Source organism: Bufo gargarizans, chromosome 4 (genome assembly GCF_014858855.1).
Source record: "Bufo gargarizans isolate SCDJY-AF-19 chromosome 4, ASM1485885v1, whole genome shotgun sequence".
NCBI classification, from domain to species: Eukaryota; Metazoa; Chordata; class Amphibia; order Anura; family Bufonidae; genus Bufo; species Bufo gargarizans.
In genome coordinates this window covers 261202328-261216922 of record NC_058083.1, presented here as the reverse complement: position 1 = coordinate 261216922, position 14595 = coordinate 261202328, and the positions used below count along the sequence as shown (strand labels likewise).

Sequence of the window (14595 nt, the reverse complement as noted above, 5' to 3'; positions counted from 1 at the left end):
CGAGTACAAGCGCACGTTGGTAGACGCGCTACTGAGAGCATTCCCAAATGTCACAGGGGAACAAGTGGAAGCCCAAGGCCAAGGCAGAGGAGGAGCAAGAGGTCGCCAAGGCAGCTGTGTCACGGCCAGCTCCTCTGAGGGCAGGGTTAGCATGGCAGAGATGTGGAAAACTTTTGTCAACACGCCACAGCTAACTGCACCACCACCTGATACGCAACGTGTTAGCAGGAGGCAACATTTCACTAACATGGTGGAACAGTACGTGTGCACACCCCTCCACGTACTGACTGATGGTTCGGCCCCATTCAACTTCTGGGTCTCTAAATTGTCCACGTGGCCAGAGCTAGCCTTTTATGCCTTGGAGGTGCTGGCCTGCCCGGCAGCCAGCGTTTTGTCTGAACGTGTATTCAGCACGGCAGGGGGCGTCATTACAGACAAACGCAGCCGCCTGTCTACAGCCAATGTGGACAAGCTGACGTTCATAAAAATGAACCAGGCATGGATCCCACAGGACCTGTCCGTCCCTTGTCCAGATTAGACATTAACTACCTCCCCATAACCATATATTATTGGACTCCAGGGCACTTCCTCATTCAATCCTATTTTTATTTTCATTTTACCATTATATTGCGATGCTACCCAAAGTTGAATGAACCTCTCCTCTGCCTGTGTGCTAGGCCTAAATATATGCCAATGGACTGTTGCAGTGGTGGCTGACATGAAGCCTGATTCTCTGCTATGACATGCAGACTAATTCTCTGCTGACATGAAGCCAGATTGTCTGTTACGGGACCTCTCTCCTCTGCCTGGGTGCTGGGCCTAAATTTATGACAATGGACTGTTGCAGTGGTGGCTGACGTGAAGCCTGATTCTCTGCTATGACATGCAGACTGATTCTCTGCTGACATGAAGCCAGATCGTCTGTTACGGGACCTCTCTGCTCTGCCTGTGTGCTAGGCCTAAATATATGCCAATGGACTGTTGCAGTGGTGGGTGACGTGAAGCCTCATTCTCTGCTATGACATGCAGAATGATTCTCTGCTGACATGAAGCCAGATTGTCTGTTACGGGACCTCTCTGCTCTGCCTGTGTGCTAGGCCTAAATATATGCCAATGGACTGTTGCAGTGGTGGGTGACGTGAAGCCTCATTCTCTGCTATGACATGCAGACTGATTCTCTGCTGTCATGAAGCCAGATTGTCTGTTACGGGACCTCTCTGCTCTGCCTGTGTGCTAGGCCTAAATATATGCCAATGGACTGTTGCAGTGGTGGGTGACGTGAAGCCTCATTCTCTGCTATGACATGCAGACTGATTCTCTGCTGACATGAAGCCAGATTGTCTGTTACGGGACCTCTCTGCTCTGCCTGTGTGCTAGGCCTAAATATATGCCAATGGACTGTTGCAGTGGTGGGTGACGTGAAGCCTCATTCTCTGCTATGACATGCAGACTGATTCTCTGCTGTCATGAAGCCAGATTGTCTGTTACGGGACCTCTCTGCTCTGCCTGTGTGCTAGGCCTAAATATATGCCAATGGACTGTTGCAGTGGTGGGTGACGTGAAGCCTCATTCTCTGCTATGACATGCAGACTAATTCTCTGCTGACATGAAGACAGATTCTCTGTTACGGGACCTCTCTCCTCTGCCTGTGTGTGTGCTGGGCCTAAATATATGCCAATGGACTGTTGCAGTGGTGGCTGACGTGAAGCCTCATTCTCTGCTATGACATGCAGACTGATTCTCTGCTGACATGAAGCCAGATTCTCTGTTACGGGACCTCTCTCCTCTGCCTGTGTGTGTGCTGGGCCTAAATATATGCCAATGGACTGTTGCAGTGGTGGCTGACGTGAAGCCTCATTCTCTGCTATGACATGCAGACTGATTCTCTGCTGACATGAAGCCAGATTCTCTGTTACGGGACCTCTCTCCTCTGCCTGTGTGTGTGCTGGGCCTAAATATATGCCAATGGACTGTTGCAGTGGTGGCTGACGTGAAGCCTCATTCTCTGCTATGACATGCAGACTGATTCTCTGCTGACATGAAGCCAGATTCTCTGTTACGGGACCTCTCTCCTCTGCCTGTGTGTGTGCTGGGCCTAAATATATGCCAATGGACTGTTGCAGTGGTGGCTGACGTGAAGCCTCATTCTCTGCTATGACATGCAGACTAATTCTCTGCTGACATGAAGACAGATTCTCTGTTACGGGACCTCCCTCCTCTGCCTGGGTGCTGGGCCTAAATATATGCCAATGGACTGTTGCAGTGGTGGCTGACGTGAAGCCTCATTCTCTGCTATGACATGCAGACTAATTCTCTGCTGACATGAAGACAGATTCTCTGTTACGGGACCTCTCTCCTCTGCCTGTGTGTGTGCTGGGCCTAAATATATGCCAATGGACTGTTGCAGTGGTGGCTGACGTGAAGCCTCATTCTCTGCTATGACATGCAGACTGATTCTCTGCTGACATGAAGCCAGATTCTCTGTTACGGGACCTCTCTCCTCTGCCTGTGTGCTAGGCCTAAATATATGCCAATGGACTGTTGCAGTGGTGGCTGACGTGAAGCCTCATTCTCTGCTATGACATGCAGACTAATTCTCTGCTGACATGAAGACAGATTCTCTGTTACGGGACCTCTCTCCTCTGCCTGGGTGCCGGGGCCTAAATATCTGAGAATGGACTGTTCCAGTGGTGGGTGACGGGAAGCCAGATTCTCTGCTATGGAACCTCTCTCCAATTGATTTTGGTTAATTTTTATTTATTTAATTTTTATTTTAATTAATTTCCCTATCCACATTTGTTTGCAGGGGATTTACCTACATGTTGCTGCCTTTTGCAGCCCTCTAGCCCTTTCCTGGGCTGTTTTACAGCCGTTTTAGTGCCGAAAAGTTCGGGTCCCCATTGACTTCAATGGGGTTCGGGTTCGGGACGAAGTTCGGATCGGGTTCGGATCCCGAACCCGAACATTTCCGGGATGTTCGGCCGAACTTCTCGAACCCGAACATCCAGGTGTTCGCTCAACTCTACACAAGAGTAATCTTCAACTAGTATATCCCAAGGATCCAAGTGAACTTATCCTTTCCTTCCTGCCTTTAAGGCAGAAAACTGAGATTAGTTTATGTTTCATCTAGTCACCCAGGTGTACCTTTTCTAAGAACAATCAAACAATAACTGACAATCTTTATTATATAGATATGACACCTGAAGGCACCTGGAACAGATCTTTAGTGCTAAATGACTGAACAATGAAACAAAAAAATGAACTGGATGTATTTAAGACAATACCATTTATAATGTAGTATTTTCAATTTCATTTCCTGGAGTCTTCTGCTTCAGAAGTGATATACAGGGCCAGTATGCCAAATTTATAAACTTTAATTTTAAGAAAATGTTAAAAAAAATTTAAGGGATGGTTCAGTTTCAATAGGGGATTAGTCTGCAATAAAGAAGATTATTAACCTAACAGATCCCATGCCACTGCTCCAGTTCTCTCAACTGCAGAGATGACATCATATCCACAATATGTGATTACTTCAGCCAATCACTGGCCTCTTTAGTGCAACACAGAGGCCAGTGATTGGCTGCCGTTCATAAGTTGTTGACATTATATCACCACTGCACCTGCCTGCTGTGAGAACCAGAGCAGCAGTGTGGGATCTGTAAGGTTAAGCAATCACCTATTCTTAATTACAGGTCAAACCCCTGAGTTGCCCAGTTTCCTCTTGAAACTGGACAACCATTTAAGACATTTACTTCCCATTAGTCTTTATTTGTAGACCTTTGATTATTGGAGAGAAAGATGATGTAATAAAGTAATACTTTATTTTTAATCAATCAAAAATGCTAATTGAATGAACAAAAGAGAATTCTAAATCAAATAACTATATGGCTATGACAACTCTTTGCTTTTCAAAACATCATCAATACTTCTAGGTACACCAGCAAAAAGTCAGGGATATTATACTATATTATAGTATGTTATGATTAACCAGTTATTCCAAACAAGTGATAATGATCTTTATTTTAATCGGTAGATTATAACCCATTCATTAAAGAAGCACTCTTCTTCCCAAATAATAAAGTGATTGCTGGTCATGAGGGCAGGTTGACACTTTCTTATATTATTTACGCACCACCAGTATTCTAGCAGTGTAGTTTGTTACACCCTAACTCAGTTGCATCCATATATTTTGAACCTTTTTATTATAGGAGCCTGGTCATGTGATCTTAAGTATGATCACTTGTTCTATTGTGTAAACAGGAATGCAGTCTCTCCTTGCGGCTGACTTTCTGTGAACTATAGGATTATATCATTACAAATTATATCCTTCTTGGCAGCTCTCAGGCTCCTCTCCTCCCCACCCTCCATGTTCCTCTGTGTCTCTTTGTATTTTGTTGAATATGTAATGTCTCTCCTAGCCACAGGAACAGGAGGGCAGATATGTAGTAGGTAAGTGTATACAATGATTAGCTGCAATTATGTAATCATCCTGTCTCAAACTGCCTGTCTGCAATATTTTTGTGTGCTGACTCTCCCTTTCTCCTGCATGTAACAGATAACAGGGAGAGAGATAATAGGGCAGAGAGGGGAGACAGGCTCAAGCTGTATAACATTGGAGAACATAGAGACTCTGCAGTGGGGAGAGCAGCTGTGTCACTTATCTGTCATGTCTGCCCTCAGGGGACATGTATGAGACTCTGAACCCCTGTCTCTGCATTGCCAGGCACGATGGGAAATCATCTACAGTTATCACTGTCCCCAATGTCCTCTCTCTCCTGTCCAGACCTGGTTGCAAATCTCTTTATTGAAAACTCAGAAGCAGCCTGTATGAAGTAGTGCCTCCTATATTCAGAACCTCCAAACAGAGATGAAAGCCACCCAGACTTATGCCTCAAACTAGCTTCCTCTAGCAATGCCCAAAAAGTGTCAACCACCTATGGAGAAAAACTTGTGCACCACAAGACTTCTTCCATTATAAATTTATGTTGACAAGTTATAACTCAGCCATTCAACTTGCCAAATAGATCTACTTTACCACCCTGATCTCCTTACTATCCAATAATCCAAAAAAAAACTAGTTGGCCCATTTCACTCCCTCCTTAGTCCAAAAGTGCAGGCACCTAGTACAAACGTAAGTGCTGGAGATCTGGACATCTACTTCAAAATGAAAATATCTGTCAGGAAATCAGCTCCCAGGCTCTAAGTGTGTTTGATCTCTTTCCCAGCCACATCTCCTTTGGCTTCCTCTACATATTCGACCCAGTTACAAAAGAAGTCTCCAGGCTCCTCTCTTCTTCTCGTCCTACCACATGCACTAATGATCATATTCTCTCACATCTTCTCCAATCTCTCTCCCCAGCTTTTACTAATCACCATACTAAAAATCTTCAATCTCTCTCTTCTGGTATCTTCTCCGCTTCTTTCAAACATTCCGTCGTAGCCCTATTATTTAAAAATAAATAAATCACTTGACTCCTCCTGTGCAGCTAACTACAGACCTGTCTCTAATCTCCCTTTCATCTCTAAACTACTAGAGCATCTGGTCTACTCTTGCCTCATCCATTTCTCCACTAACTCTCTCAAACATCCATTACGATCTGTTTTTACACCCTACTTTCGAGAGAAACTGCCCTTACCAAAGTGACCAATTAGTTCCTGACAGCTAAATGCAATGGTGTCTACTATTTACTAATTCTCCTCAATCTCTCTGCAGCATTTGACACTGCAGACCACTATCTGGTCCTCAATATGCTCCAATCTATCTTCCTTAAGGAGACTGCTCTCTCTTGGTTTTCTTCTCATTCTGATGCTTCTGCCCTGTACCAGTCATTGAATTGGTTGCCCACACAGTACAGGATTTAATTTAAAGTCCTAATTTTCACCCACAAAGCTCTACATAATGTTCCCCCCCCCCCCGCACACACACGCACACACACACACACACACACACACATCTCTTCCCTCATTTCAGTCTACCATCCTACTCTTGCTCTCCATTCAACTAATGAATTATGACTAAGATCCACCATAATCTGAACCTCTCACTCCCGTCTCCAAGACTTCGCTCAAGATGCACCAGTTGAAATGCGCTACCCCAAGCAATAAGGTTAATTTATAACACCCACAGTTTTATGTTCTCTAAAAACAATTATATTTTTTGGGGGTTAGCCTATTGCATCCCCTAATCTAACTCTTCTCCAGCCTTCCCTCTTTGGAATTATTCCTTTGAACCTGATCCATCAGTATTCACCATAACCTATGCACTCATAAGCACTACATATGTCTGCTGATGACTACCTTATTTAGCATTATATCTAGAGATGAGCGAATCAAAGCTGACAAAGTCAAATTCGTTCTGAATTTCAGGAAAAATTTGATTCTGAACGAATGTGAATTTCCTCGCGGTTCGTGGTAACGAATCACAATTTTTCCTAACATGGCGGCTAGCCGGCTACAATGGTGGCTAAAATGGCGGCTACAAGTGTGAGGGCAAGGAACTCTTGGAAGGCAGAATGACCCCTAATGCCATGCATGCAGCCAATCAGCAGCCAGCCAGCCTGGTGATGTCATAGCCCTATAAATACGGCGGCCATCTTAGAGTCTGCCATTCACTATCGTACTTTGTTCAGGGAGAGACCTGTATGCAGGGGCTAGGAAGAGTGAAAGAAAAACTAATAAAAAAAAAAAAGGATATAAGTGATATACTAGTGCAGGGAAAGGACAGTGAGAGGAATCATTTCACAGGCAGGGAGAGACATGTGCAGATGCTAGGGAGAGTCATAGGAAATCCTCATTGTGAAAACCTGTGATTTACAAGTGCAGCGAAACATTACTTGGGGATCCAGATAGTGTCATAATACAGCTATGTCATTCCAGCAATTAGTTATTGGGGTGCAAGTGCTATGTTGAAAAGCATTTAGTGGCTTAGGCTACTTTCACTCTTGCGTTTGGGGTTCCGCTTGTGAGATCCGTTTGAGGGCTCTCACAAGTGGCCCCGAACGGATCTGTTCATCCCCAATGCATTCCGAATGGATAAGGATCCATTCAGAATGCATCAGTTTGGCTCCGCTCCGCCTCCATTCCGCTCTGGAGGCGGACACCAAATTGCTGCTTGCAGCGTTTTGGTGTCCGCCTGGCTGTGCGGAGCCAAACGGATCCGTCCTGACTTACAATGCAAGTCAATGGGGACGGATCCGTTTACATTGACACAATATTGGTGCAATTGTAAATGGATCCGTCCCCTATTGACTTTCAATGTAAAGTCAGGAGTCCCTATTAATATACCAACAGATCGGAGTTTTCTCCAATCCGATGGTATATTTTAACTTGAAGCGTCCCCATCACCATGGCAACGCCTCTATGTTAGAATATACCATCGTATTTGAGTTAGATCGTGAAAACTCAGATCCGACAGTATATTCTAACACAGAGGCGTTCCCATAGTGATGGGGACGCTTCAAGTTAGAATATACTAAGAACTGTGTACATAACTGCCCCCTGCTGCCTGGAACCACCCGATCTCTTATAGGGGGCTGTGATCCCCTCCCTCCCCAGTATTAAAAGCATTGGTGGCCAGTGCGGCCCCCCCCTCCCTCCCCAGTATTAAAAGCATTGGTGGCCAGTGCGGCCCCCTCTCCCTCCCCAGTATTGAAAGCATTGGTGGCCAGTGCGCCCCCCCCCCCCCCTCCCTGTCAGAATGTGAGGGCATCTCCTGTGCATAGCCCTCTTTAGATCACCCCACAGATTTTCATAAGATGAACCTATCTTAATATATGTGTCCCGATATTTATGACACTGTGTCAATATAAATATTGAATCTACTCTGCCTATGGATCGCATGAATTGGCAGTTTATGCCTGGATGATGCCCATTGACCTACAGCTAAAGTAAGAAAATCACATATAATAATGCACTGTAAAAATAGATATATTGATCAAGTTATCAGTGGCATATATATATTATATATATATATATATATATATATATATATATATATATATATATCTCAAAGGGGCAATATTACAATGACTATCAGCATGTAGATTAATACTTTCATTAACAATTCAATGCACAAATACAGTACGTCACTGCACTAGAGAAGAAAGTCCTTCATTTCTAATAAGAGAAGCTGTCTAGAAGTCTGAATATGTTAAACACATCACTGAATTCCTTCTATTATAATACAATCCTCAATTTATTGAACACAGATGTAATTATGTATTGTTTACACAAGTGAGACTAGTTTGACTGGGGACTGGACAATTATCTACTGAATAATCCCTGCTATTCAGATTAATTACTAAAATAAATATTCTTCCTACTCTAAATCCAGGCTCCTGTAAAGAATAAATATATGTAAAGCTGGGCAGTGAAGAAAAATGGACTAAAAATGTTCATCTTCAAACAACCAATTATTTATATATGAACTCTAAAAATCATATATAAAAATTAACATACGCATATCAATAGTTGAAAAGCTGTATATGAGCATATGAAATAACAGCATAGTATCCTAGGAATGGTCCATGTACATTAAGAAAGTTGTGATGTTTCAGAACAGCAAATTAACAAGCCAATTATGTAGCTTCTGACCACTTCTAATAAACATAAGAACGTGATAAGACAAATACATGATGGAAATATTAGTGACTAGGCATGGCATTCTTTTTCATAGAGCAAAAGGAAGTATTGGACTCATTTACCATAGATGTTCAGCTTGTCTTTAGCTTTAAATACTGTATGTTCTTTATGACATGCTTATATTTGAAGTCAGTTTTGCTTGAGTCTGTGTTGGCATACTTTATGCCACATTTATCAAATGTCATATATTTGATAAATTTGTCTTATTCTTAAACCCAACACTTTTGTCTAGAAAAGCTATTCCAGTTTTGCTACTCCACCCTCAGTGCTACTCCAAGTCTCAGTGATAAACCCAGAGTAAAACTCATTAAAGTACTGTAGCTAACCTGACCCACTTTCCCATTCATACTCCAAAACTGGAGTGAGTGGTGTAAAAATGCAAACAGATTGGGACTCTTTAAAGATAGAATTCTGGAGATAAAGATCAAGGCCACAGTCTAAAAATATACATGATCTAATTTTAACAAACAATGTCAACTGATAGTGTAATATAGAAGGTCTGGTCTGCACTAGAGTATGATTAATTTTAGGGGTCTAAAAACTGGCGAGATGATGAGTGGAACTTTTTTTTTTTTCGAAGAAACCATTGTTCAGGCATACTGATAAAAAAAAAAGCTTTGAGTGTTTAACAACAGGTATTAGTCTAACAGACGCTTTCAATTTTTTTTACATTGTGTTATGTTTTGGCCTTGTGCTAAAATAAGAAATAAATTAATTTTAGAAATTCTACAAATTTAGGATAGGTCATCAATATTAAATTGGCTGGGGACAATGAACAAAGTTGTAATAATTTTAGGCTACCAATACAGTTTAGCAAAGTGAGTATACATATTTTTAAATTATTAAGAACATAATTAAACACACTATATGAAATTAATATGCCTGAAGAAATAGATTAATCTTTTATTTTATTTTTTATTTTGAATCAAACATGAAATGCAGTTTAATGCAAATTTTAATTTACTATTGCCCTCCTAGGAATATATCCTTCTTTCCAGTGTTTGGATATTTAAATAAGACAAATTAGATGAAACAACATTTGCTAAACAATTTGGCGAAAAATAAGTTTTACATAATTATTACTGGTGTTTATTTGTTCTTTAAGGAAAATATTAATTTATTAAGTAATGGTTGTTAGTCTAACATGAAACGTTGTCAGAATTCAACGTGAAAAGAGATCAAGATACATGGAAGAAATGTATATTTGTTGAAAAAGTGAATATAAGCAAATAAGGTATCTTCTGTTCAAATTGACCTCATTCTCATTAAAATTTTTACCAATTATGTTAATATGGTATATTTTAACACAACAAGCTCCTTCTCCCCCGGGTGCTGTGACCTTGCTGACTTCTATTAACAACTTTCTTTGCAGTAGTTCTGCATTTTCATTCTATTTCTTCCAATGATGTTACTTTTACAAGATGTTTAGTAGATATTTATATTTTTTGTCATGCCCAATGAGAGAAAACAAATACTTGTTAACACTTTCCTTGCAGCCAAGCTCAGTCACTTCAGAATAGGTTTACCTAATAATCATGCATTATTTTATCCTGAACGTGATGGGAATCACATTTATTTAGTGATTTTCTAAATAGATTGCGCTAATTAGTGTTGAGCGAATCGAAGTCAAAGTAATTTAAGGAAAAATTTGCCACAAATATGAATTTCCTTGCGCTTCATGGTAATAAATCAATTTTTCCTAAAATGACAGTGAAAAAAAATTACATACCCGCCTCATATATTTTCTCATGGATAGTCCATCGTGGCCATCTTGATTGAAGAAATCACACAACATCTCAGTGATGGTCGTCTCCACTCCCATCCAGCGTAATGACATTATCATGTTACCATGTGTGAGATTTTATGGGGTTTCTTCAGTCAAGATGGCCACGACGGCCTCTCCACAAGCAAATGGATAAGGTGAATATGTATTTTTTTTACTCTGATTAACCCCTGACAGGCCTCAATTTTAATGTCCAATGCCACGACCAGCCATAAACACGGCATCCGAGGGGTTCAATGTTGAGGGTCAGCACAATCGCAGTTCACCATCATTGCCCCCGCTACATACAATGGAATGTGATTTGTGACAAAGTAATTTGTAACATATCAAATTTCTTTAAGAAACTTGGCTTGGCAGCCAAATCAAATCTTTGATAACAACTCATCACTAGTGGTAATACATAGGAGTTTATCTGAACAGATAGAGCAGCAGTGTAAAACAGAAAGGAGGGACAGATGAAGGAATGAGCAGAAATGTAAGCTTCTAACATCATTAGTGAGTAAAAAAGTGGAGTCAGATTTCAACCGACAATGCAGAGTAACCAAGATCAATGACCATGCCTCTATTCAATGATTCAGAGCTAAAAAAAGCAGCTAAGCAGCAATGAAAGAAGACATTAGCGGGCTATTCCCATCTTAGACATTGACAGCATATCGTTGGAATGTGCATAAATGTCAGATAGGTGTGGGTCCCAACTAGGACCAGCTCCTATACCACAAACAAGTTCCCCAAAGTGAAGAAGAGCACAGAGTGCAAGAGCAGGCTGGCTCTGCAACTTCTGACAGTCCAGTAGCGGTGAATGGAGAAGTGGCTGTGCACACATAGTACACTCTCCATTCACCACTATGCGACTTCCAAAAATAGTCAAGCATACTTTCATAGAAGTGAATGAAGAGCACATCTTGCATGTACTATATTAATTGCTATTGGACATCCTAGATATAGCCATCTGTGTCTGATATCGGCCAATTTCTTTAAAATAGGTTAACCCTTAGGATATAGGGTTTTTTCATTTTTGTGTTTTCATTTTTCTTCCCTGTCTTCCTGGAGCCATAACTTTTTTAATTTTACGTTTACATATCCATATGAGTGCTTTTTTATGTAGGACAAGTTGTATTTTATAATTCCACCAATTAATATGGCGTACCATGTATTGGGAAACAGAAAAAATAAATAAATGGGGTTGAGTTGGGGAAAAAAAATAATAATTCCGCCACAATTGTATGGGTCTTGTCACTACGGCATTCTCGTTGTGGCGAAACTGACCTGTGCCCTTCATTCTTTGGGTCAGTATGATTCATTTTTTGCGGGATGATGTAGTTTTTATTCATACCATTTTGGAGTGGGTGTTTTTTATCACATTTTATTAAATTTTTTGAGGTAAGAGAAGCGATGAAAGAATGGCGAAAAGGCCATTTTGACACTTTTTTCTATAATGCCATTTGCCATATTGGAGAAATATTTTAAAATTTTAATAATACATATTTTGGACTTGGAGATGCCCATGATGTTTATTTTTTTATTCTAAGGAAGGGGGGGGGGTGATTTTATTTATTTTTTTCACATTTTTTATTTTTCCTTTTTTTTTATTGAATATTGCCATACTGCAAAAAACAGTATATAAATATGTGGATTACTGATTTATTATGTTGAAATGCTGGCCAAAATAGAAATTGTACCTCTAATATTCTGCATCTCTTTAGAGAGACCCAGTCTATTAGAATTCATTACCAGCATCCCCAATCGCCGCACGGTGATGCTGGTATTAACCCAGAAGCGCACTTCAGTGTTATTCACATTTTAGATGCCGTAATCACACTTGATCATGGCATCTAAAGGCTATAATGTCCACTATCATCATCATTGCTTGTCATAGACATTAGCCCAGGGCCTCTGCTGTTTGAAGCAGCATAGACCCGCTGGCCATGGCACCGCTGTTTGTGCGAGCAGGTGCCATGTTTAAAGATTCCACTAGCGCTGTACATGTACAGGGCTGGTAGTGAAGGGGTTAAGCAAATGAAAATTTATTTTAAAACCATGGATTAAATTTGCTACTACATGCTATACTTTATGCAAAATGCCAAATTTCTTATTTGACATGAAGGGAAAACATTATGTATCATCTGCAGGTGTATTGTGCATTCTAAAATATAACGATGAAAATCAAACAAAACATCACTAGGGATTGAAATGTGTAACTACTACAGTCATTTGGAAAAAACTAAGAAATAAAATATACAATACTATACTGTACTGATGTACAAGAGTTATTCATAAAGTTTGTATTCTGAAACACATCTGGCTGACACAAAGATCTTAGATTTGGGAAACATTATATATCTTTATAAACTATTGTGCCATATTTCAGGCAAATTCAGGGATTTGTTTAAATGAAAAATTAAACATGAAGTGGGACTGGTGGCTAAATGTCTTTATCTAACCTGAGAATACAAACATTGAATGACTCGCCAGGTTATGTACAGAATATGAAATATGTAAAATGATTATATAAACAAGAACTTACATGATCCATAAGCTCACGAACCATCCCATTCCACTGTTGTGTACTGTCATCCTTGACTCCATATTTTCCATCCTCCACTAATCTAATTTCATATTTAAATCCCAAGATTTCCGATAATTTTTGAAGCAAGTCAATGCAATAGCCTTCAAATCTTTCTTTTCCATATAGTGGTTTATCAGATTTCTTAAACATCACATAAGGTTCTTCCTATAGCATAAAATGTTAAAATGTATAACAATCACTTTTAACAACACACATATCGTAAGTTGGCTCACAAACTATTCTCAGAAATATTAGTGAATAGAGGTAACTGGAGTAATCAAATAGCTTATTTGTAATTGACTTTTTTTGAACAAATCTTTCCAATTGTGCTGCACTTTTTTGCCTTTACACCTGCAGCTGCAATTTCTTAGAGTGCCTTCTATTGTTATGTTGTTTTTATACACAAGAATAGTTTAGTTTGATTAAAAAATATATATCTTATGCTTGAAATGTCCCAGAATAATACAATGTCACATTATGGAATGCATGCTCAGAATCTGCCTCCCATTGTGTTTATTGAGAATTTGCCCTGCTATTTGCTAATTATTTTTGTGCATATCTTTTCTTGACCCTGATCCTGCTTGGAAATCACCCCGTGGTTTTAAACCCACTGAATGGGGCTAAATCAGATAGATCTGTGGCATCTGAGGGTCAGTTATGTGAACCTACCATTATTATATATATATATTGTGAGAGAGTGACTGGAAAAGTAGTAGCGAATTGTTATATTTCCCCTAGGTTTCTTTCATATACCATGTACTATGCTACAGGAGGTGGATATCTCAACTAGGAAACTGGGTGAGATATCAGAAATCCAGGAAAAGCTGGTCTGCCTTAGCAAAACAGTTTGCTGAGGACTTTGGTAAATGGTGTTGTCGGGCCTGGATTTTATTGGAATGAGGATGCAGGTTGGTAGCGGGGCTCCTCATTCCCTTCCTGTCCAGAACGGGTTTCATATAGAGCTCTCAGCCAGGTGATGGATCTCAGCTCGTTTCTGGGCTATAAAGGTTTGCACTATGAGCATGTCTGGGTGGGGACTGGTTGAACTGACTGGCTTTCACCATTGCTGCTGAAGTCTGCTAAAGCAACAAAAGGACACTGTGAGTTTATTTTGAATTGTGTCGTGTGGCTGGTAGTAGGCTGCCCGTATAGAAAGTGTCATTTTATGTTTAGTTAGTGCTCAGCCGAGCAGGAATTTATTTTGTATCTTTGCCTGAATGTAAAGGCCTTATATTTTGTTTGTGGACGAAAATAAAGAAAACAGGCAACCCCTGTGTGAACTGTGCCATTGTGTCACTGTCTCTGACTGCTGTGCCCCCTACTAGTGAGCTAACCCCCACATATGGTGTCAGATGCGGGCACTTGGATCCAAAAATGCAGTCTTAAAGAGACAAACACCTAAAAAGTTTGTTGCACAGACCTGCCAGTTCACTTCACGGCTGGTGTAATGGAGGACTTTGGCAAACAGTTTGGACAAGCCATCCTTCAACAGCAACAGCTGATGTTGCACAACTGGACTTTCTCTGAGAGCTTGCCACCCCGTTCACAGATGCACGATCTGATCCATCTTGTGAGAAAATGGCTGCAGCCTGAGGAATGTACCCCA

General features: G+C 40.5%; 1 protein-coding gene across 1 annotated transcript in view; it reads right to left on the bottom strand.

The window, feature by feature from the left end:
• GRIK2 (glutamate ionotropic receptor kainate type subunit 2) overlaps positions 1-14595 on the bottom strand; it is a 1088075-nt gene that overhangs the window by 420218 nt on the left and 653262 nt on the right. Inside the window, exon 10 of the mRNA XM_044292309.1 lies at positions 12948-13154. Coding sequence (XP_044148244.1) covers positions 12948-13154 — 207 coding nt within the window. The remainder of the gene's footprint in view (positions 1-12947; positions 13155-14595) is intronic.